The 23,601-nt window shown below is 35.8% G+C and overlaps 2 protein-coding genes across 4 annotated transcripts in view; both read right to left on the bottom strand.

Annotated features, from left to right (window-relative positions):
- On the bottom strand, window positions 1–10,510 carry sdad1 (SDA1 domain containing 1). The gene is made up of 22 exons (XM_079585800.1): window positions 10,217–10,510; window positions 8,469–8,573; window positions 8,287–8,385; window positions 7,514–7,624; window positions 7,327–7,398; window positions 6,580–6,680; window positions 6,424–6,481; window positions 6,255–6,329; window positions 5,606–5,707; window positions 5,449–5,518; window positions 5,189–5,292; window positions 5,045–5,102; window positions 4,281–4,339; window positions 3,178–3,254; window positions 2,962–3,059; window positions 2,801–2,877; window positions 1,817–1,943; window positions 1,631–1,722; window positions 1,348–1,535; window positions 1,173–1,257; window positions 275–436; window positions 1–142 (listed from the first exon to the last, which is right to left on the bottom strand). Exons 1-22 carry the CDS (start codon window positions 10,304–10,306, stop codon window positions 98–100), a joined length of 2,055 nt encoding a protein of 684 aa, XP_079441926.1. The 5' UTR covers window positions 10,307–10,510; the 3' UTR covers window positions 1–97.
- Window positions 10,511–10,854: 344 nt separating this feature from the next.
- ptpn13 (protein tyrosine phosphatase non-receptor type 13) overlaps window positions 10,855–23,601 on the bottom strand; it is a 70,652-nt gene continuing 57,905 nt past the window's right edge. For all 3 annotated transcript variants that reach the window (XM_079585511.1, XM_079585513.1, XM_079585512.1), the window contains 18 exons: window positions 22,363–22,516; window positions 22,078–22,233; window positions 19,905–20,076; window positions 19,314–19,524; window positions 19,034–19,119; window positions 17,959–18,020; window positions 17,381–17,536; window positions 17,113–17,278; window positions 16,080–16,169; window positions 15,221–15,327; window positions 15,032–15,090; window positions 14,363–14,460; window positions 14,080–14,228; window positions 13,176–13,266; window positions 12,748–13,085; window positions 12,299–12,514; window positions 11,839–11,901; window positions 10,855–11,750 (listed from right to left, as the gene is read on the bottom strand). In XM_079585511.1, coding sequence (XP_079441637.1) covers window positions 11,673–11,750; window positions 11,839–11,901; window positions 12,299–12,514; window positions 12,748–13,085; window positions 13,176–13,266; window positions 14,080–14,228; window positions 14,363–14,460; window positions 15,032–15,090; window positions 15,221–15,327; window positions 16,080–16,169; window positions 17,113–17,278; window positions 17,381–17,536; window positions 17,959–18,020; window positions 19,034–19,119; window positions 19,314–19,524; window positions 19,905–20,076; window positions 22,078–22,233; window positions 22,363–22,516 — 2,452 coding nt within the window. In that variant the 3' untranslated portion in view covers window positions 10,855–11,672. The remainder of the gene's footprint in view (window positions 11,751–11,838; window positions 11,902–12,298; window positions 12,515–12,747; window positions 13,086–13,175; window positions 13,267–14,079; window positions 14,229–14,362; window positions 14,461–15,031; window positions 15,091–15,220; window positions 15,328–16,079; window positions 16,170–17,112; window positions 17,279–17,380; window positions 17,537–17,958; window positions 18,021–19,033; window positions 19,120–19,313; window positions 19,525–19,904; window positions 20,077–22,077; window positions 22,234–22,362; window positions 22,517–23,601) is intronic.

The raw sequence follows: 23,601 nt of genomic DNA, 5'->3' as shown, positions 1-23,601 counted from the left end.
CTGTTTAAACGATTTATTAAAAGACAACATGAAACTCCATACAGATCATATCATGAGATGAACCATTCAGTCAGCTCTAGTCCATTACAGGAGGGAATTACTTGTGTTTTCTCTTCTTTAAGAGTGCATCTCTGAGGGCGATCTGAGGGGAAATGAGTGGGGAAGATCACTATTATTAGGAAACATCACAAACACAACACACAAACTGAACATGAATGGGAAGTGCATGCAGATTTATTGCATCTAAAGTTATTAAAGATGTGAAAAGGCTCACCTGTTTGTCTCTGAAGGAGCGCTTGCCTTTGGTCCTCACGTCCTGACTGTGTTTCATCATTATGAAGTTCTTTTTTCGTTTCTTCTCCTTGTTACTGGTGCTGGCGAACGGGTTTAGCTTACTCCTCTTTTTAACAAACTCCTTCCTATCACTCCGCCCAGCCTGAGAGAGAAAAAAGTCAAGAAAGTGTAACTTTAAACCTTGTTTTTCTTTCCTATGGGTAGCTGACAAAATGCCAATTAATGCGTTTTCTTTCCTAATAATAATTACAATAGATAATAAAATCCCGATATAGAAAGGGAAAAAATACATAAATATTACCATTCAAGTGTTTGGGCCCAGTCATAATTTTTTTTATGTTTTTGAAAGAAGTCTATTATGCTCACAAAAGCAGCATTTATTTGATCAAAAATACAGTAAAATTGTACTATTGTGAAATATTTTTTTAAGTTTTCAAATGTCATTTATTCCTGTGATCCAAAGCTGACATCAACATTCCACATCTCCAGTCTTCAGTGTCACATCATTCAGATCATATAACAATTTTATTTATAATTTAATTCAGCAAGGATCCCATTTAAAATTTTTCATATATATAGGCCTATATATATATATATATTTGTATATATTTGTATTTGCCTTTATTTGTAATAATTTTGATGATTATGGCTTACAGCTGTGAAAACCTTTTCACAATATTCTAATTTAAAATGTGGGGTTTTCATAAGCTGTAAGCCATAATCATCAAAAAAATGATAAAAAATAAAGGCTTGACATATCTATATAATATATTAGTTTCACATTTTAAGTTGAATTACTGAAATAAATTAACTTTTGCATATATTCTCATTTTTCGAGTTTCACCATATGTATATATAAATACATGTTCCATACTCACCAAGGCTGTTGCCAGTCGTGTTTCTTTGTCAGATTTGGGTTTCTTGTGAAGATGCTCAATGTCTCTCAGGCTAAGCAACTCTCCTCTGAAAAAAAAAAAAAAGACTGATTATTATCAGTTTATAGAAAATAAAATAGTTCCAGTAAAGAAACACCCTGCCTAAAACACGTCCTACCTCTGGTCTTCCTCATCACTCTCTACGTTCTTCCTCTTCTGCCCCTTCCCGGCTGCAGAGCTGACCTCTTTGGCCATCTGAGCGATGCGGATCTTTTTGAAGTCGTCCTGCGTGAGGAGACGACTCGTGCTGACCACGGCAGCTTTGGCTTTGCGCTCGTCCTCTGGGATACTCTGTAACTTCTCAGCCTGACGTATACAAACAACAACACAGGTTCAGATCCATAATTTCCCATCCTTAGAATCAAGTGTAGAATCAGACAAGAAAGTGGTATGATCCTCACCACTTCTGTCTGATCTTCATCAGAGGAGTGATGCACTTTCACCCACTCTCCGTCTTCATCATCCTCACTCATGCTGGCGCTCTCCCAGCCGTCTGGAAGGTAAAGCATTACATTGGAATAAATGTTTTACACACGTATTACATATTATGAAATAATAAGCAAATGCTAATACAGATTTTCACATACCTTCATCTTCCTCTTCATTTACGTTCTCCTCTGCTTCCAGCACCTCAGCACCAGGGATGTAGTCTTTGGCTTCCGATTCTCCATAGCTCTGGATTTTGGCCTCCTTAGAGGATTCTGTGGGCTTTCCCTGATAACAATAATAAATGCAAAAACAGTAATGTACATTACTATTCAAAAGTCTGGGGTCAGTAAGATTCTGTAATGTTCTTGAATGAAAAGTCACCAAATCTGCAATTACTTGATCAAAAATACAGTAAAAACAATAATATTGTGAAATATTACAATTTAAATGAACTGTTTATGGTTTCTAGTTTAATATGCAATTTATTCCTGATGCAAAGCTGAATTTTCAGCATCATTACTCCAGTCTTCAGAGGCACATGATTTTTCAGAAATCATTCTAATGCTGATCTGATGCTCAAGAAACATTTCTAATTATTATCAATGCAGAAAACAGCTGTGCTGCTTAATATTTTTGTGGAAACTGTCATACTTATTTACAGTATTCTTTAATGAATAGAAAGTTCAAAAGAACAGCATTAATTTCGTAACATTTACTTTCACTTTCGATCAATTTAATGCATCCTTGACGAATAAAAGTATTAATTTCTTTTCACATACAAAAAAAAAAAAAAAAATCTAATCCTAAACTTTTGATTGGTTGATTGGTAGTGTACATCTGGAACAGGATTTCCAGCTAACAATTAATAAAATAATAAAAATGTAACATTTTAATGAATAAATCATTTCAAGATAAAGAAAATAAAAAAATGACATTTTATCGGTTTATCTGCATGTCATGTGACCATTAACGGATGGCAGGGAACCATGAACATGCAAATGTGTTGTTTGTTTATTGAAATACTGATTTAAAATCTCAGGGGGCAATTTGACTGACGAAAAAAGCTTCTTTTCTCTCTTTCGAATCTCTAATGTCCAATTCAGAGACATCATTTTTATATTTTTATATTTTAAGCTTCTCACCCTGTCTTTTCTGTGTAGCATCCGTGGATTGAGATCTCTGAAAAGTTGGATAAGACCTTTGGCAGACATCCCAACATCTGAAAGATAAACAAAAAAAAGTCAAACAGTCTATTCTGTTATCATTTCATTCAGACTATGATGAATGATGGCAAACCACACACTTTTATCTTTGTGGGTTTTGTACTGTGTGAGATCTTGAAGCAGGTCTTCTGACATCGAGAGAGGACAGCGGGCTACCAGTTCTTTTATAGCGTTGATTCTGAGATATGAGGATGAACAAGAGAGACATTCATGCAAATGAGGGACAAAACAACAGTATTTTGCATTAAACAATTGAATATTTCAGTGTATTTTATTGAGCTTTACACAGCACCTACCCAACTGTCATGACCTCCCCTGAATTCCTGTCCGTAACAAAGTTATTGGCGATGGTCATGATGACTGGCTCAATGATCTGTAGATGTAACAGTGATTAAGTTCAGGGTTGGTAAAATAAGTATTTTAAAATGTAATTTATTCCTGTTATACAAAGCTGAATTTTCAGCATCATTACTCCAGTCTTCAGTGTCACATGATTCTTCAGAAATAATTCTAATATATGCTCAACAATTTGGAAAACCGTTGTGCTGCTCCATATTTTTGTGGAAACTGCAGTATATATATTTTTTTCAGGATTCTTTGATAAAACTAAACTTCAAAAGAACAGCATTTGTTTGAAACCGAAATTTTGTAACATAAATATCTTTATTGTCACTTCTGATCAATTTAATGCATCCCCCCTAAATGAAAGTATACATTTCTGTAGATAAAAACAAAGTCTAACAAACCCCGATCGCTGGTGTGCGAGGCGTGTGCACGAACAAGGACGCTAAACAGTAAACGGCATTCTCTAGCAGTCATCAGCCTACACAACTCACTAACTGGCCTCTGTTACACACCAATGCAAGAGTGGATGTCCATTTATCGTAGGAGAAGCTCAACAAAATAATGCTTCATGAAAAAAGCGAAGATGATGAACGAACGACAAGGAAGCACAAAAGATGAACATACATGCACAAGAGAAAACACAAAAAAGAATTCGTTGTTAGTTGCCAACAGCACAGCAGCTCCAGACAAACAATGACACTCAAACCCAGTGTTACTCACGAGTGGAGCCGAATCAACGCAACCTCCGCTTCTGTTTCCAGGCCTTCTCGCTCAGCTCTCTCCAGCGCTGGAAAGCTTTTCTAAAATTAACGCGGGTCCTAAAGGTCGTTCCGGATCATAACCCTTCAATTTCCAGTGATATTGTTTTTGTAATGTCTCTCAGCCATCTCTCTTTCTACAGTCTTTCTTCAAATCTCCCTCTTGCTCGTTCGCTCTCCTCCACTGTCATACGCCCCCTAATGCTTATTGGCTACACGTTTGTTGAATCAACTTTCAAACAGCGTTTTTCAAATATCGCTTAATGATATATAAAGGCCTCGTGATGAGTTCTTACCTCAGGAGGGACCAGCTGATGGGAGGCCTGGGCGGCACACAACAGAATTTTGGTCACCTCTGAAACAAAAACAACAAATTAACATGAGTAAAACATAAACATGGCCTCTGAAGACACGAGTATTAGATTAGAGACTTTAATGATGTGTTCACACTTGGCGGTTTGGTTGTATAAAAAAACTAACTCTGGTGTGATTGTTGAATAAGTGTGAACGCTTCCATCTGAACCCTGGTGCGCACCAGACAAGTGGACTGAAAAGGTGGTCTCTGGTGCGGTTCGACTGAAATATGAACGCAACACGGACCAAAGACATCTAAACGAACCAAAAACAACCTAAAAAGGACAGAAAAACCTAAAAACATACCTGTTTTTTCTAGTCATAGGAGCTACGTTGCCCGTTACAGTTTGGTACAGACATCAGAACCGCCATCTTCTAGCAGCAGATGTTCATTTGTGTGCAACGGTGTCCTGCCGCTGTATTGACTCCTTTACACATTTTATAAATTCTTCATGAGTTCTCAGCTGGTCAAAATACCATCATATGTACGCACATACATCTAGTGCATTAATACGTGTTTTTGCTCTTTAGGATCGGTCTTAAAAATGACAGTGTGATCGCTAAGGACTAAATGTATTCTTTTCTTTTTTGGTCCTGACCAAAAGAACCAAACTACAAGTGTAAACACACCCCAAAAAAACAAAAAAACACTGAAGTGAATTATACATTATTTGTTTAAGTATTCTATAAAGACAGCAGTGTTTACCTCTCTGGTGAGGCTGAAGGAACCGCTGGACAAACGGATAGAAATTAAAAAGGAAAAGCTGTAAAGATGGTAAAAAAACACGTTAGATAAAGTTAATGAGAAAACAATGAACCATAAATGTGCAAATGCTCACTTATACATTACCTCATGAATTCCCACGAGTCTAGAGATGAGCTCCATCATCATGATCTTCACCTCGAACCGTTCGTTTGAGCTCTCCAGCTGCTTCAGGAGCTTCTCTGCGAAATCTGAATAACACATATAATTGATAATCTAGATGCTTTTATAGAAAGTGATTCACAACATGGATCAGTTCTTGTGGGTCTGAACCTGCAACTTCCAGGTACCAGATCTTTAACCACTACATGTTTGTATTCTATGTGAGTGTGAAAGGGTGGTCTGACCTTGTGGATCGTGGATCAAATGGATGGCAGAGAAATTAAAAACCTCCACCTTTTTCTTCTTTTTATGTTTCTGAGAAAACAAAATGAAAATTACAAATTTAGCAGTGACATTAACAAAAAAACATTGATTTGCTAATTATGAAACAATTAATTTAACCTTGAGGACTTTCATGGCTTTCTCCATTTTCCTCTTATTTTTGGACGTTTTCTTTCCGGTGGAATATCGGATCATTAGATCTCTGGTCGTTGGCCCATCATCCTGCAGAGGAAAAACACATTTTATAAATATTTGTAATATTTAAGTACACTACCATTCAAAAGTTTGGGGTCGGAAAGATGATTTTGAAGGAAGTGTCCTATGCTCATCAAAGCTGCAATTATTTGAACAAAAATACAGAAAAAAAACAGTAATATCGTGAAATATCACTACAATTTAAATAGCAATTGTCTATTTGAATATATTTTTTTATTTTTGTGATGCAAAGCTGAATTTTCAGCCTCATTACTCTCCAGTTTTCAGTGCCACATGATCCTTCAGACATCATTCTAATATGCTGATTTGGTAAAAAAGAAACATTTTTAGTGTTCAATGTTCCATTTCAAGTTCAATATAACAGCATTTATTTGGAATAGAAACCTTGTGTAACATTTTAAATGTCTTTACTGTTATTTTTGACCAATTTAATGTGTCTTTGCTTAATAAAAGTATTCATTTCTTAAAATAATAATAATTGAATGACCTCAAACTTTTGCATGGTAGAGTACATAAAAGCAGCAAGCGGAAGAAAAATCGGCACTTATTTTACCTCAGATTCTGAATCACTGTCTCTCTTTTCATCTTCATCTTTTCCCAGGAAGAACTTCAATCCAGCTACAAGGATCTGAGAGGAGACAGGAATTGCTAAAACATGTTAGAAGAGATCATAAGCCCTTGAAAAGCATCCTTGTGAATAAAAAAAAATAAAAAATTCAAACCTTTGTGACTTTGGAGAAACACGCTGTGGTGATGACATTCACGGTTTTAGTGTCATTCCTGATTGGTTGATGTGGGAGTGAAAAACAGTTATGACTACAGATCATATTAAATGGCATCACATAATATTACAACGATGCTTCTGTTCAAGGACTCACCAGATGTTTCTTCTGTAAAGCTCAACCATCACATCTAGAGAGATCTTGGCAGCAATGGGGTTTGAATCCCTCAGCATGGTGTACATGAAGTTCTGTAAGGTCTGAGCGCAGAAGGAACACAAAAGTGCTGAGTATTTATTTCAAAATGGAGGAAAGGGGATCTCATGATCATGTCAGTGTCATTTCACCCCAGAATCAAAACAGAATTAAGAAAAATTGAAATAAGTAAAGAAAAAAGTACATGACAACAATTTAGAGGGTAAATTAATGATAAAAATGTCACCAAATCAAAATTGACTATCCTTTTTATGAAATAATGCAGTATTTAATATAAATGATTTACAAAAAGTATTTTTTTTTTATTCATGTCACCTCTTAATCTTTAATCAAAATAACTTCCCATCTCACTTGCAGCGACATCTCTTCTCTACTCTGATGATGCGTTAACTGGTGTGAGGGCGGGGCAACCTGTCACTCACATCAGATCCACCAATAGCAAACCACAACCACCCAATCAATTCCCAATAGAGAAAAAAAGTCCCACCCAACATTTTTTCTTGTTCGAAGAGTTAGTTTTTCTTATTTCTCTCCGATATATGGATATATGTTACAATATGGAAGAAAAGATTATTGCAACTTTTGACGTTTTTTTATTTACACAAATGAAGTTAAGTTGTGTATATTCTGCAGTCCTTCAGTTGTCACTTGATGGAAAATGAATATGATGCCCAAATACAAGCGACTTACCGTGTTCAGTTTGTTATTTTTGTGCTTGGCATTGATATTTTTGATATCGGTCACAATGTGGGTATATAAAGTCTGAGGAGATAGAGGAAAAAAGAAAATATATCAGCAGGCTTTGCAATAATTCAATGCAACATTCAAGCATTTGCAATAATTCTAAATACAGAATTGCACTGCAAAATTGCCAGACCTTTCGCAGAAGTTTGTCATGACAGCGCAGCAGCTCAAAGAACAGTCCCAGAAGACTGGTGGGACTGACCAGATCTTTGTTCCTCAAAAGGATGAGGGCTTTGCAAAACGTCTGAAAGAAATAGCAAAAAGTGATTTGTTTAGAAAACAGATCTTCAAAAGTTAAAGGTACACTATGTAACTCATTTTGTTCAAAATGAGTCGATACATCAATCCTTCTTCCAAAACGTTTTTTTTTTGGTTTCTAACCCTGATTCACAATATTAAGCGTTCTATTTGAGGAATTGTCTACATATGTTACTCGCCCGTGCGCGTCTCGTCACATCCAAAAAATAGAGACATTTTTTTTGACGCATGTATGGTGTAGGAGTGGCATATGTTCGTTCTCACAATGAGTGAGAAAGGTTGACATAGAGCTCACTAAATCTCCAATCTAGTCACACATTTTAAAAAGGGAATGCGACTCAACAGGTGAGTAAGGTATTATATTGAACAGATAAATTGCCATATGTAGCGCTCTAACAGAGTCCATTAAGCATTATCTATTGTGAAGGGTCATATTCATCCGCAGTCACGCAGAGCCGAAGCACACCCAAAAATGTTCTTCATGCAGGTTTTTTTTACCACTAGAGGGCCAAAAGTTACATAATGTCCCTTAAAAAAAAAGCTCTGAAAGAAAGACTGTAAGAGACTATCCATATTGAGTTGTTTAAACTAACCAACATACTAACTGTCCTGTAAAAACTTAATCTGAACAACAAATATAATTCGTACCATTCTGAGATCTGACTCCAGCACTGTATGATGGTTTAAGAGAAGATCTGTCAGCTGCTGTGGGAAGTCTGTCAGCTCCTCCAAGTAACAGTGTCCAACCTGGAGACAAAAACCACAGTCAGTCAATAACGGTCTAATCCATAAGAGATCAAATGCAGAATAAATAGAGAGCACATCCATACCTGAGCCAGGAACATGACCAAATCAGCCAGGTCTTTGTTGGATTTGTCAGGCTGATGCTTAAAGATCTCCACATTTGATTGATAATGACGATACTGCTGCATAAACTGGAATGACAACAAATTAAGCTCATTTTGTAAAGGTGTAACAATATATTGTGTCACAACATATCACAATCAATACAAAAATGGGTAACACTTTACAATAAGGTTCATTTATTAAACATTATTTAATGTATTAACTAACATGAACAATACATTTGTTACAGTATTTATGAATCTTTGTTAATGTTAGTTAATATGAATAAAGCTGTTCATTGTTTGTTCATGTTAGTTCACAGTGCATTAACTCATGTTAACAAGATTTTAATAAAGTATTAGTAAATGTCGAAATTAACATTAACAAAGATGAATAAATGCTGTATAAGTGCAGTTCATTATTAGTTAACGTTAACTAATGTAGTTAATAGGGGTGTAACAATATATCGTGCCACAATATATCGCAATACAAAAATGCAACAATACGTATCGTGGATAGTGACAATATGTATCGTGGATAGTTCACCCAAAATAGAAATTACTGTATAAGAAAAAAATCATGTTTTCAGAGTTTTAGTGTCAGTACTACATTAAACTACTATATAATGTTGATTATAATGTATAATAATGCAATGGTCAGCTTCAGAATCATGAATATTTTTATTCTGGTGTCACCATTGTCCTTGAATTACAAGCACCAAGTCCAAACCTGTTCATTTAAACCCACAATGTAATATCAAAGTTAGCATTTTAATCAACAGTATTTTTTGTTAACCTTTTATCATATGTCTTGGGAGTATCGCAATAATATCATATCGTGAGTTCAGTATCGTGATATATATCGAATCGTGAAATGAAGGTATCGTTACACCCCTAGTAGTTAACTAATGTTAACTAATGAACCTTATTGTAAAGTGTTACCCAAAAATGCAGCAATATGTATCGTGGATACTAGTGACAATATTTATTGTGTATAGTTCACCCAAAATTTAAATTACTGTGAGATAATAATAATGCAATGGGGGAATATTTGTAGGTTCTAATAATACCAAATGTCTTATATTACAAGTAAAAAGTGGCCTACATTATTTTAAATATATCTAGTCAGTGAAAGAGTGCAAGCCTATTCGTCTAAAATAATCCTGTATTTTCAGCTTCAGAATTATGAATAATTTTATTCTGGTGACACTATTGTCCTGTGCATTGGGTTACCACCAGCATCAAGTCCAAGCCTATTCATGTACAATGCTCAAATTTAGCATTTTTAATTAAAAGTACATTTCTTGTTAACATTTTATCATATGGAGTATCGCAATATATCGTATGGTGAGTTCAGTACCGTGATATGTATCGAATCGTGACATGAGGGTAACGTTACACCCCATGGATATAACTAAATGTGAACATTTATTCCGTATCACTAAGTATCTATTACAGTTATTAACAATACCAGTTATCATAAGCTGCTATCTGAACAACAGATCCCCATAGCAATGTGTTAATAATAATAGAATAATAGTAACTTAACTTGTAATGAATAGGCCTACATACTTACGAAATTGAAAGTTAGATACATAGAATAGTTACATAAAATCAGACGCTTGTTAGGTTTAATAAATACATGAACAGCTTGTCATAGTGCAATGTCATATAATTATTTTGGTTTACTCGCGAACAGGCCAGTTGACAAATCCAAATAGCAAGTGTCTTACCTCCTCCGTATAGGACTTCGGATCCCTCTTGATCAGATTTTGCAACTGTGGGAGGTTCGTCGGTAATTTGTTATTGTTACGGCCCGACATTTTTGACTATTTTCTTATACTACGCGTCAAAAAATAACGTTTATTTTGACTGATTCGATTATTTCTTCACCAGCGTGGCTCATAAGGAGGCCGCCATGTTGCCAGCGAACTACGGAAAGCCTGAAAGGACACTCAGGATGATCTAAAAAGCGTCACTAGCGGTTTTCAACAGTTATCTTTGTAGACTCCTGCGGCCCCCAGTGGAGATTGGAGGTACGGGCAGAATACTTTTATACACTAGCCACATTTTTTTCCACTAGGCTAAATTGTGAAACTACATTAGTCCAACTGAAAAACATGTTTTTATGTAATTTAACATTACCATTAAAGCTTGATTTCTAACATTTATTTTTATATTTCACAATCGATTTAAACGTTGCCACTGATCATTATGTTTACATGAGAGAGTAAACATTTCTTTATGTATAAAGAAATATGCAATTTGACATTTTGCTATTGAGGCTGTTTATGTGAGTTGAGTTTCTACAGCCTCTGTTTTATATAATTAGTAGTATATAAGAGATGAGGAAAACATCAATGGAACAGGAAATTGTCAAATCTGTTTTTACTGATACAGACAGCTATACTTGCTCAAAAAGCTAATGTATAAAAACACTTTAAAATAAGCACTTTTTGCAAGTCCGAAAACTGAATTTAGAGACAATGTTTATCTCAAACCTAGTAAAACCTGAATGCAGCCAAATAACATGAAAGAAAAATCATCAATAAAATGGCAAAAACACATTAATTAAAGGAAATCTTAAAGGCATGATATTCTTTTATTTACAAATTGCAAATTGTCCAGTATGTAACAGCTTTAAAACGTATCAACAGATTTCATATGATAAATATCACACTAAATATAACACTTTTAATTTCTTCGATTACCACTGGCACTCAGTGATTTCTAAAAGATTTACAAAGCAAATACTGGCTTGTATTCTGTCAAGGCAACATTTCCAGCATCATCTCGTTTAAAAATACACAAGAATCATTTTGTACCACAAAAAAATACTAATTCATTTCTTTTTTTATTTGATCCATAATCTTTAAGGAATCTATAAAAACAGTTTTTACCCCCCAAAAAAAAAAAAAAAAAAAAGATAAGTTATAAAATAAATGCTTTCAAAGAAGTAGCAGCCAATGGTCAAGAATGTAAGAATGTAAGCGATAAGAATACACAAGATTCTGTAAGAATTGTATGCGTCACAGACGTCCAAAACATCGTAAGAACATAATTTGTTCGGACAAGGTCAGAGCCCCTGATCGGAAATCAAAGACATGGCTTGGAAACATCTGGATGACTGAAGCCCGCTGGTCTTTCCAGCTGATCTGTCGACTCTGAAGGCAGTGCTGGTCCACGCTTTTATCCTGAGAGTTTCTCTTCTGCCTGGAGACATCGGAGCACATACAAGACGACCTGGTAGCAGAAAATGTATTGTTCCTGGAGGGGACAACAGGAAACGTTACGTGAAAAAAAGACAGCAAAAGTCAACTTTAATTAAATTCATAGTTCGTTATGAAACTCTTACCTCTGTTTGTACCATGCCTTGCCTCTGGAGTCTCATGGAACGTACCACATCTGATATGTCAAACTAAAGAGGAAATATTACATGTAACTTAATATCACTTTTATTAAATCACAATGTACGGTTATATCATATATTAATATATTGTATATAATGTTCTTAAAGGTGATCGATTTGAGCCATTTCACTAATTTTGTCATTATTTATACATTTTATGTCATTTAAAAAAAGTACATTTATTATAAAGTGTTACTAGAAACAAACATACATACATGCATAAATACATAAATTCAGCCAGACAAAATTGTGATTATCACAACCTAAATCGTGTTTCTAAAAGTAGCAACACTTTACAAATTTAAAGTGTTTTAAAAGTGAAACACTTTACACATTATGAATTTAAATTCAAGTCAATTGCTCAAAGAACAATGACAGATTTCTCTATTTTAAAGGTGACGCTTACATCTGCATCTTTGCTGATCAGACCAAGAACCACGTCGATGCAAATGAGCGTTCCTGACCGGCCAATCCCCGCACTGCAGTGACAGATGATGGGGCCTGATTGGTGGATGTGTCTCATGTAGGAAATGAATGTCAGGAGCTGTTCTGGTTGAGACGGGGTTCCGTGATCAGGCCAGCCTGTGTAGTTCAGATGAGTGACTCTCTGGACCTCACTAGTCTAAAAGAGAATGACATACACATGCAGTGAAGTGTATATGAAGTGTATTTATAAAGATATTAGAGATGCACGATTTGGGGGAAAAAATTGAATTGCTATCTTTCTGATAAAAATTGCTATTGCGATTTGAAATTCCAGATTTGCTGTGCTAGTTCGAAAGAGAGCGAGAATAAGAATAAATATTAGACTTCTTTTAAAAACAATAAAAGCTTTTTGAAAAAGCTGTCAGTTACCTGGATGTCTTTGACCTCTATGAGCCGGATGACGAAGTTGTCCAGGTGCTGATCTTTGACCAGTGTGATCTGCAGCCGGTCGTCTACCATCTCGGGTGAGCAGGGTGTATCGGGCCAGTACCTCTGACATTTCACTTTCCCTCCTTCCACTTCCTGTGTCATCATGGCGATCACGTTGGACTTCTGCTCCCAGACCATCTGCCAGAAGTCCCCGAGCGTGGTGGGCAGCGGCCCCTGGCACGCGATGTACAGGAACTTCTCGTCTTTTACAGGCATCTTGATGAAGTTAGCATTTATGTAGCCGCCATCCTTTCCCAACACGACCCTGGTTGTGTCAACTGAATCATGACAGAGAGCAAGAGATGATTAATATGCAGAAAAGGTTGAGAGAAACGTGCTGAAACTGTTTATACGTCAGTGTTTCTCACATGGAACGATGTTCTTGTAACGGTTTTTCTTCTTGTTCTCTTTGGTCTGGCCAATCAGACACTCATCCAAGGGGCGCAAATTCTGCAGGTTCTTTGAAAGAAAACAATATGCAGATTAAAAAAGGTTATTTTATCACCATATTAGCATCAGATGCTATATTCAAGCCAAAAAAGATATGAATAAATAATAAAATATACACTGCGATTTAAAAGTTTGGGATTGGTACGGTTTTTGTAAGAAGTTTTATGCTCACCAAGGCTGCATTTATTTGATCAAAACTACAGTAAAACCAGTAATATTGTGAAATATTTTTTCAATTTAAAATAATTGTTTTCAAATATATTTTAAATCGAAATTTAATCCTGTGATGCAAAGCTGAATTTATAGCCGTTATAAACGTATTTACTGTCATTTGATTCATGCTGAATAAAAAAAAAAACATATATAATTAAACTTCTTTATGCACATAAAATTGTTCAGATACATAAATAAATTGCTTTAAAGGTGAAGTAATTTAAAGTGGTTATAAAAATGTTTCTAATAGAAGAAAGTGTGGTCACACTTAACAATAAGGTCCCATTAGTTAGTAACATTATTTAATGCATTGACTAACATTAACAATAAGGAATTTTTTAGTTAATTAACATTAGTTAATAAAAATACAACTGTTCATTCTAAGGTCATGCTCATAGCGCATATTAACAGATAAAACTTTGGATTTTAAATGTATTAGTAAATGTTGAAGTTATGAAGTATTTTTCATTTTTAGTTCATGTGGACTAATGTAGTAAACTGATTTTAACAAACGAAATCATACTGTAAAGTCTTAGAGAAATCGCTTTAATACCACAAAAAGTACAGATGTTATCTTTAAGTGTATGGTACAGTGAAATATTTCTGCACCTCAAACTCTTGCAGAGGAACTTTCTGCTCCAGCAAGCCTCTCATCATGCGGACTATAGTGTTGAGGTTAGTGGATGTGTAATGACCGTCGGGAACCACTTTAACCAGCGGCAGAGACGTCAGCTCGTCCTCGGTAACAATGGGTCCATCTGAGAAAGAGAGAGAAGAAAAATAACATTACAGTTACAATGAGACGAGCCGATCGCATGGACAATAAGAACATGATCCATTTCCCTGTGAGAAACGGCGGTTTCAACAGCAAAACCGCTTTCTGCCGACTGACCTTCAGTAAATTTAGAGTTGATGTCCTCTATTGGCAGCTCATCGCTCCCCCATGTGATCTCATCTTCATCCAGCTGGCCTGACGAGGACTGCAGGGCGCTAAGATTTGATCGGAACAAACGTGTTAGATTTAACTGGCTGCATTTAGGAGGATATAGTTATTAGGTTCAGTCATTCCTGAAGCTCAAACAGTCGAGCATGACCCGATGATGCATAACATGCAAGCGCTTTCACACCGACTGTGTAACCGATCTCTACAGAGAAAATTAAATGAATTCTTCTGGGTTAGGACACCATTTCCTTTTATAACAACCAAAATGATACCATGGTTGTTGGGAGTTGGTCATTGACAATTATTAGTTTGGGGTCCGTATGATTTATTTATGTTTTTGAAAGAAGTCTATTTAGAAGGCATTTATTTGATAGAATATACAGTAAAATCAGTAATATTTTTGAAATATAATTACAATGTAAAACCATTCACTGTTTTCTATTTGAATACATTAAAATTTGTATTTATTCCTGTGATGACAAAGCTGAAGAAGTTGTCTTTTTTCAAACAATATTTGATGTTGCTTTTTGCAGTTTTGCACTGCATTTTTAACCATATTTTCTGAGTTTAAAATGTAAACTGAAACAGTTAGAAACTAGTGAGTGAGAGTTTCCTCACCTGTCGTTCAGTGGGACATAAACATCTTCTTCTACCTTCCACTCAACCTTCCGAGATGTCTGAAGACAGAGGAACATGAATATTAATCTGAACTATGTCCAAGTCAATATAATTGCCTCAAAGTCCATTGTTATTAGATCAGATCTGTAAAATTGCAGATATTCACAGTTTAATTGCAGATGGCCGTACCTCTGGGGAGTCTTCGGGCAGAGACGAGCCGTCACAGTCTGTGTCCTCTGATAGGTCACCACTTCCTTCTGTTCCCTTGCCTTTCTCAAGAGAGCCTGTGTCATAGTCTAGAACACACACACACACACACACACACACACACACACACACACACACACACACACACACACACACACACACACACACACACACACACACACACACACACACACACACACACACACACACACACACACACACACACACACACACACACACACACACACACACACACACACACACACACACACACACACACACACACACACACACACACACACACACACACACACACACACACACACACACACACACACACACACACACACACACACACACACACACATAATGTAAATACCACACTCTCACATCTTCAGGTGAAATTCAGATGAGCCATCTGCTAGAATGACGTCTTATGTGGGGTTCTTATAAAACTAAAGACATTCAAATGTTTTCCATTTAATAAAAATTCAACATTAAATGAAATAAAATAAAAATAAACATTAATCAATCAAGACTATATAAACCTATTAAACAAAATTACTATAGAATATTTCAAAAATTAACTTAAAATAATATTTTGTATATTTTGTATTTTAATTGTATTTAATTAATTTTATAATATGTTATTAATATTTTATCATGTATATACAAAACTATAATAAATAACATTACAGTTAAAACACTATATGTTTTTAATATTAATATTTAATACAATTTGAACTAATTCTCTCTCTCTCTCTATATATATATATATATATAGTATTTCATATCAATCCTCAATACTAAAATAACACCGGTCATGTGATCTTTATTGTACCTATCGGAGGGAGGGGAGGTAAATTGATGTTCTTGCTTTGCTCTGATGGCGTCTGGAGTTTTGTTTTCACGCCACTGTCTTCACTCACATCTGAAACATCACACAACAATAACAGATTTTTATTAGCCCTTTTTGTAAGACTTAGGCCTGGTTTCACAAACAGGACTTAGATTAAGCCAGAATTAGGCCTTCGTTCAATTAGAGCATTTAAGTAGATTTTATAAACATGCATTAGAAGAAAACATTACTGGTGTTCATATTGAGACAAAACAATGGCACTGACATATTTTAAGATATGACAGTGTAAGTTGCTTTCAGTTAAAACAGCTCAAACATGCATTTTAGTCTGGGACTAGACTTAAGCCTTATCTGTAAAACAGAAGGTAACTAATAATTAATCTTTCATTAAAATAACATTAAAAACCATGTATCAATTCATTATATATAACAATAAATATGACATAAAAGTGTTTTTCTATTTAAGTCTTAAAGATCAGTATATTCATTGGCAAAATGTTTTATTTTTAATATATAATAATAAATATGTTGTTTTTATATACGTTTGTAAATTGTTTTAATTACTATGTAAATAAATTAGGGCTGTCAAAAGATTAATCACGATTAATCACATCCAAAATAAAAGTTTGCGTTTACATAATATGTGTGTGTGTACTGTGTATAATTATTTATATATATAAAAACACACACAATCATGTGTATATTTAAGGTAAATTGGAAAATTATAAATTATATAAATGTATATACAGTATATAAATGCAAATATTTCTTAAATATATACATGAATGTGTGTGTATTTATACATAATAATTATATACAGCACACACACATAATTATGCAAACACAGACTTTTATTTTGGATGCGATTAATCGTGATTAATCTTTTGACAGCCCTAAAATAAATAAATAAAATATTGGACAAACAATAGATAAACACAACCTGACAGTTCTGGCCTGGGCATTCATTCATTCTACTTTATGAGTAACCATGAGGTTGTTAGCGTGCAGGCCGTACCGTTATTGCCATTAACACCGTTGGATTTGACAGGCAGAATGCCCAGGTACGTGTTGGGCATTTGGTCAGGTGGACGGGAGACGATGAGTTGCACCAAGCCTTTAGATTTACGGATGGTGGTGACGGCTTTAGTGTGAGACACGCCGATCATCAGATCGTCATTGACCTGTACAAAAACACAACCAGCAAAATTGGCTTTCGGAAGTTCAAATAAAAAATGCAACTTAAAAAAAAATAGGTGTGAAGTGTAAAAACATCGCTTATGTACCTTGAGTAAACGATCGCCAATTTGCAACGTGCCCGCAGTGTCTGCGGTGCCTCCAGGGGTGACGGACTTCACGAAAATACCCCTTTCTCCACCAATCACAGAAAAGCCCAGGCCCCCTGCTGGCGGCTTCTCCAACTGCAGCTTCACAATCTGCTCCTGTAAACATGTTAGACAAGAAAAGAGTGAAATGAAGAAGGCAGAATGAATGAGATGAGGAAAAAGCTGGAGAAAACTTACAAAAGAAAGGAAGCCATAATGACAATGAAGCACAATTACAGTGAATTACAGTGAGAAGCCTCAATGTTGGCCATTCACGGAACACGTTTCCTGAAAATCTAGTCAAATTCCTCTCACCGGCTCCTCTTGTAACAAACAGACCGCAGAAATCTGACCTGTCTCTATGACCTGCCTCAGTTAAATTCCAGGCAGCTTGTGTCCCGTCTCACATGCCACAAACAGCGCCCACAGTATAATAGTTTCTGTTTCTGAAGTCGGTCTATTCAGTGATAAAATATTTAGCCAGAGCAGCACCGATCAATATTAGGTAATAGTTTACCAGAGGTTGTACAGGTTCTTACCTCAGCAGGACAGACACCGGATAGGGCCTCTAATTCGTTACGATCGTTGCTATGGAGATAACCTATGATACAAAGAGAGAGAGCAAGAGAGAAATGAGGACACTGTGTAAATTACTTACCAGAAGAGTAACAACTAACTAGAGCATCAGAATGCCACCAGTCAAAAGAAAAATAAACCGTTGATACCATTCATTTAAGGAATATGCCGCACAAGATCATGTGATTTTACAGTGTTTTTACCATAGTTAAGGAGTAATGTTAGCTAAAAGCAATATTATAAGATACTTATGTAATATAATATACTATAATATATAATATACAACAACTAGAATAGCATTTCCTGACGTGTTATACTTTTAGGCTTCTGCTTCTTACTTTGTAAATGACCAATCAGATTTCAGCATGCAAATATTATGATGACATCTACAGTGTGTGTTACATTACACCAACATTATCAGTCAAAGTAAACTTTACAAACTTACCATATCTTTACAAATATCTTTAACCGCTTGAAATGTATTGTCATATTTTAATAGATTTGATAGCCTATAAAATTTCACAACCCATTTTTGAATTTGAACATCACTACTACATTGCCATTCAAAAGTTTGGGGTACGCACCATACAACAAAACAGAAACAAAGTTTAGCGAGGATTAATTAAATTAATCCAAAAAGGATGTATTATATTTTCAATTTCAAATAAATTCTTTCTATTTCTCAAAGTATCCTGGAAAACAATGCTTTCCACAAAGGTATGAAGCAGCACAACGGTTTTCAACATTGATAATAAGAAATGGTTTTTGAGACCCAAATCATCATATTAGAATGATTTCTAAAGGATCATGTGACACTGAAGACTGCATCACAGAAATAAATTACATAACTTTAAAAAAAAAAAAAAATTAATTATACAAATGTTTCACAATGTTACCATTTTTACTGTATTTCTTAATAATACAAAATGCAGCCTTGGGGAGCATTAAAGTCTTTTAAATCATACCGACCCCAAACTATTGAACAGTGCATGTGACTAAACTTTGACCAAAAAGTAGTTTATTTCCCACTACACTTACCGTTCATACTCTGGGAGACTTTAGAACTGATGTTATTGTTTAGTAATGAAATCTCCTCCTCACCCGGAAAAACAGGCTTCCCATGCCTACGGAAATATAGTTAGATAGTGGCATCCGTCCAGAAGTTTTACAGTATCACACATATCACATAACAGCTGACAAACAAGTCTATCAAACGAATCTTCCCAGCGCCTGAACAATTCGATCCTCTTTGCTTATTTGAATGAACGCCGTAGTGTTTTTGGTGAGCGTTGCGAGTGGTGTCGTGCGAGTAACTCACCTGGTGGCTTTGAGACTAAGATTCCTCAGTGACAGCTGCAGGAGTCTGCGGCTCTCGCTCAAGGTCAGATCCTGCGTCGGAGCGCCGTTGATGTAATGTATGATATCCAAGTGTCTCAAACTGCCTTCTGCTGAGGCTACGGATCCTGGGATGATGTCCTTCACGTACAGTACGCCCAACCCACTGTCACTTCCTCCATCGAGAACCAGACCTACAAGAGACAGCCACACACACCCAGTAAACAAACACTTTAGGTGTTCCGGCTAAACTCGAACACCACCTTCTTTCCTGCTTTCACTTTCTTGTCAGCAAGCTGAAATCGGACACCCTTATCTAGCTTGTTGTCGAACCCCTCGAGCTCCTTTTTCCAGTGAAACGCAGGTGGGCTTTGTTTATGCTGATGGATATCTGTGTTTTTGCGTGACCCAGTAAAGCCCCCATTGACCTCTGCCAGTCAGATAACACTAAAGCGCCACATGTATCGGTCAAACGCAGCAAAATATACTTGCCCAGCTGGATTCTGGGCATTTCCGGGAACACCATTGAGTTGTAAAGAGGATCAGATACAATATACCTTGATATTTCCATTACCTAAAGGCTCGTCGTGACACTGAAATGTGATGTCGGGAAGGAGGTGGGCCTCTATTGGTGGTTTGGGAGGTTCTAGGACACGGCCTACCACGAGGTCCACGACTTTGGGGGCGGCACGCACCAGGTTGACCACCTCTGTGTGATTCATGCCGGACACCTCAGTGTTATTCACCTAAAAACAGAGGAAGAAGAATGAAGGTGCATAACAATGTGGAAAATAAATTAAAATGGACGTTTTGTAGCTTGTAGTCCATGCGTGTTAGCTTTATATGCTAGTGTACTTCAAAAAGCCTACAAAAATGTATCTATAGAAGACATGTGGACCAGAAAATTCAGAAAATTATGGATGAGTTTTCAGGCAAGTATACACATTTACTATATTTAATATATATATATTTTATATATAATTTTACAAAACATGCATGAAGTTGGGTCTTCACCTTTAAGCAAAAAAACATGGGTCAAACTTGTGTGACCCATACATGAACATTTGAAAAGTTTCATAGAAAATATGTCAAAACAGCAAAGAGAACTATATTATCTTCATGCCTAACTGTTTTCTGCCTATCCAGATAATAACATGTAATTTTGTAACAGAAAAATCTTTTTTGTTTACAAATGTAATTTTACTCTGTTTATTAATGTTTTTACTCCACATTTGTGCAGTTTTTGGAGGATTCATGATATATTTTACATTTATATAAAATTAAAAAACATTTTTTTAAATAGGTTTTTATACAAACCTGGCAGTTTTATGTAAAATTCACTTTATAAAAGACCCACATTTCTAAATTTAATTTATGGGGATAACATGGATCATTTTACATGGTTTAGTGTAAAAATGTTGCCCATATTTTGGAAAATGTAGTTTTAAAAGCCACTAGACGGCTATATAGCTCCACTATGCTTTTTTATTTGACTAACTGAAAAATATCCAGTTTTTCCAGTTGGATTCATATCTAAATATTATGAAATCACAATTATAACAATAAAAATGACTTTTTTGTCAAAGTTTAGCATTTTTTGTAATACATTTCACCAGATGACTTGACTAGCTCTATTTGGAAAGAATTAATCATTCTAGAACGATTGGGGTGATTTTGTAGGGGAGTGCATCTGCATAAAAAAATTATAAACAAATTACAAGCATAGATAAATACAATAGAACAAAGATACAAATGAAATAAACAGTGCTTTATGTTTTTCAGCTAAGTCTAGCTGTATTCAGGTACAGAAATTGAATAATCAAAGCTGATGTCACTTTAAGACAGAATGCACGGATCCAATATAATGATACGCATTAGTTTTCTTTCTCAGTTGTTTGCTTTCAGTAAGCCATAAGCGAATGTTTACGAGGATACTTGCCATTGCAGAGACGGGCATTTTGACACAATTATGCATTCATGTGTCCGTTCAAGCACAAATAATGTGGAAGAGAACTGAATTCGGTATTCGCGGCCCTTTGTGCGCGCACAGAAAACAGCATGTGAGATCCGAATCGAGTTCTCTTTCGTGTCTTCTTCACCTCAAATGGTTTAGAATCGCTTGAATGTTTAAACTGACAGGACCTAAAACACGTGCAAATGATAAACTCTCTCTCTATGATGGTTAAACGTTGCAATTAACCCGAAAAAACACGTGCGTTTCGAACCCACGGGGCCTGGTCCGTACGGATCAACTGCGATCCCTATACTTGACATCGCACATCCCGCGATGTGTCTATCGGCAGTGTATATAAACGTGTTACCCGTTTTAAGTTAACAAGCTAAAGACTCTAGTTTGTTTACGCTGTCTATCAGATTTTTACATAGATTCATCACTTCGTCTCAAAAACGTGAAAGTGTCAGGTGAACTGTGAGAAAACAGTAAACTTTATAGTTAACTACTAAATAAAACACGCTGTCAAATTATGTTTGAAAGTTTATTATATTGATTATTGGTGCTTCCATAGACATTAGTGTGTATTTTTTCAAACTATAACTGTTTTTTTTTGTTAGTAATGAAACAAAATAAACATTAGATGGTTGAAAACATTGAGTAGTTGTGAAAAGGTCTTTCTCTTGCACCCACCCACATGCGCACCATAATATTGTGTGTCGGCATCCTCACAGTCTGACGATATGACGACCTGAAAATGGAGAAGATCGGCCAACACTAATCCCTATTATCATACCATTATCATGCGATCCGCTGGATGCAGCCGGCCGTCTCCTTTAGCAGGGTCCTGGATAATGTCATGGATGTAGCAATTGTCATCCGGCCCTTTAGTGAGGGTGAAACCTAAACTTCCTTTATCAGACTTCACCAGAGAGACCTTCAGCTCCACCTCCTAAAATGACACAAACATTCTTGTTTTAATCATAGCAGAGAAGTCATGCTTTAAATCTACATTAGAAATCAATTTTCTCAAAAAAAAAAAAAAAAAAAAAAAAAGTCAGTCACGCTAATGGTCACTCACTGGAATGAACTCCTCCGCCAGGCCGTGTTCTGGTAGACAGAGGTCAACAGGGTTTGGCAGTGGTGGAGGAAGAGGGTCAGGACTGGGGCTCAGGATCCCCCCCTCAGGAAGAGATGGAGATGATGACATACCAAGCGCAGAGCTGTCCAAATCACTGGATAAAGATGACGAACAGGAAGCAGGGGAGGACAGAGACAGGAAATGGAACATGATTAATAAATATGAGTTCTGACAACTGGCCTGTTTTTTTAAATTGTTGAATTTTGCTACATTATAAATAGAAAAATAAATGCTTTGAGATTATTGAAACCAACAAACCAAAAATGAAACGTGAAAAAACTTATATTGAAACACAAATAAATAAAATGATAAAAATAAAAATATAAATCACATTTTTGATAGACATTGTAACTAAGAAATAAAAAACAAACATTTGTAAAAAATTGTATAAAATAAAAAAAAACTTGAAAAAAACTGATGTAACTAGCATTTGTCATCAGACTAAACATGACTAAAAGGCATCGACCCTTTCCTGTTATTTAATTCTATCCATTTCTGCTCAAAGAGATTGTCACAGAAGTCTTCAGGCAAAACAAGCCACGTCATTTTTCCTGCAGATCTCGATCGCACTGCATTCAGCAGTGCAAACAAGCGTGTCACCGCTGCCAGCTGCCGTGTTGTGTAACACTTACAGAGTCACATGACATAGACTGAGCAAAACACACCCACAGGAGAGAAATAGTGCGTCACACCTGAACTCTGTAACCTGGGCCCAATTATATGAAACAACCAAGTCGGCTTATGTAAGAACGCTGGGGCTGTGTCCAAAAATCACCCCTAAACCCTTAAACAGAGGGAAAAGCCATTTGTAGTGGTGTCCGAAACCACAGTGGATGTTTATCGAGAGCACTCATTCAATCCCATACTGCACCGCAATAACGAGTGTACAACTGATATACATTAAAACATAAAATTAAGATTAATTAAATTTAAGATGAACATTTACATTACTTTAACTCATAAAAAATTTTTTTTATCTTGTATAACTTATCAAAATAAGTTTTCAACTTTTTTATAAGTCAGTTTAATACAATTTAAGTTGAAATGACTTATACAGCCAAGTTGATTGCACTTAAAGGAGAACTCCGGTCAATTTTAACATTGAGCTCAATTTTTAGTAAATTTGGAGTGCTGTCAATACAAAGAACAACGACAAAAATCGGTGTTGCCTACACTGTG

Source organism: Phoxinus phoxinus, assembly GCF_949152265.1.
Source record: "Phoxinus phoxinus genome assembly, chromosome: 17".
NCBI classification, from domain to species: Eukaryota; Metazoa; Chordata; class Actinopteri; order Cypriniformes; family Leuciscidae; genus Phoxinus; species Phoxinus phoxinus.
The sequence above is the reverse complement of the archived record's forward strand: the minus strand, read 5'-3'. Positions and strand labels throughout refer to the sequence as shown.

Coding starts and splice junctions, on each gene's coding strand:
- sdad1 (XM_079585800.1), bottom strand. CDS start 10,306: ATGTCGGGCCGTAACAATAACAAATTACCGACGAACCTCCCACAGTTG. Junction 8,574..10,216: donor CGAAGTCCTATACGGAGGAG/GTAAGACACTTG, acceptor TTGTCATTCCAG/TTTATGCAGCAGTATCGTCA. Junction 6,330..6,423: donor GTTTCTCCAAAGTCACAAAG/GTTTGAATTTTT, acceptor GTCTCCTCTCAG/ATCCTTGTAGCTGGATTGAA.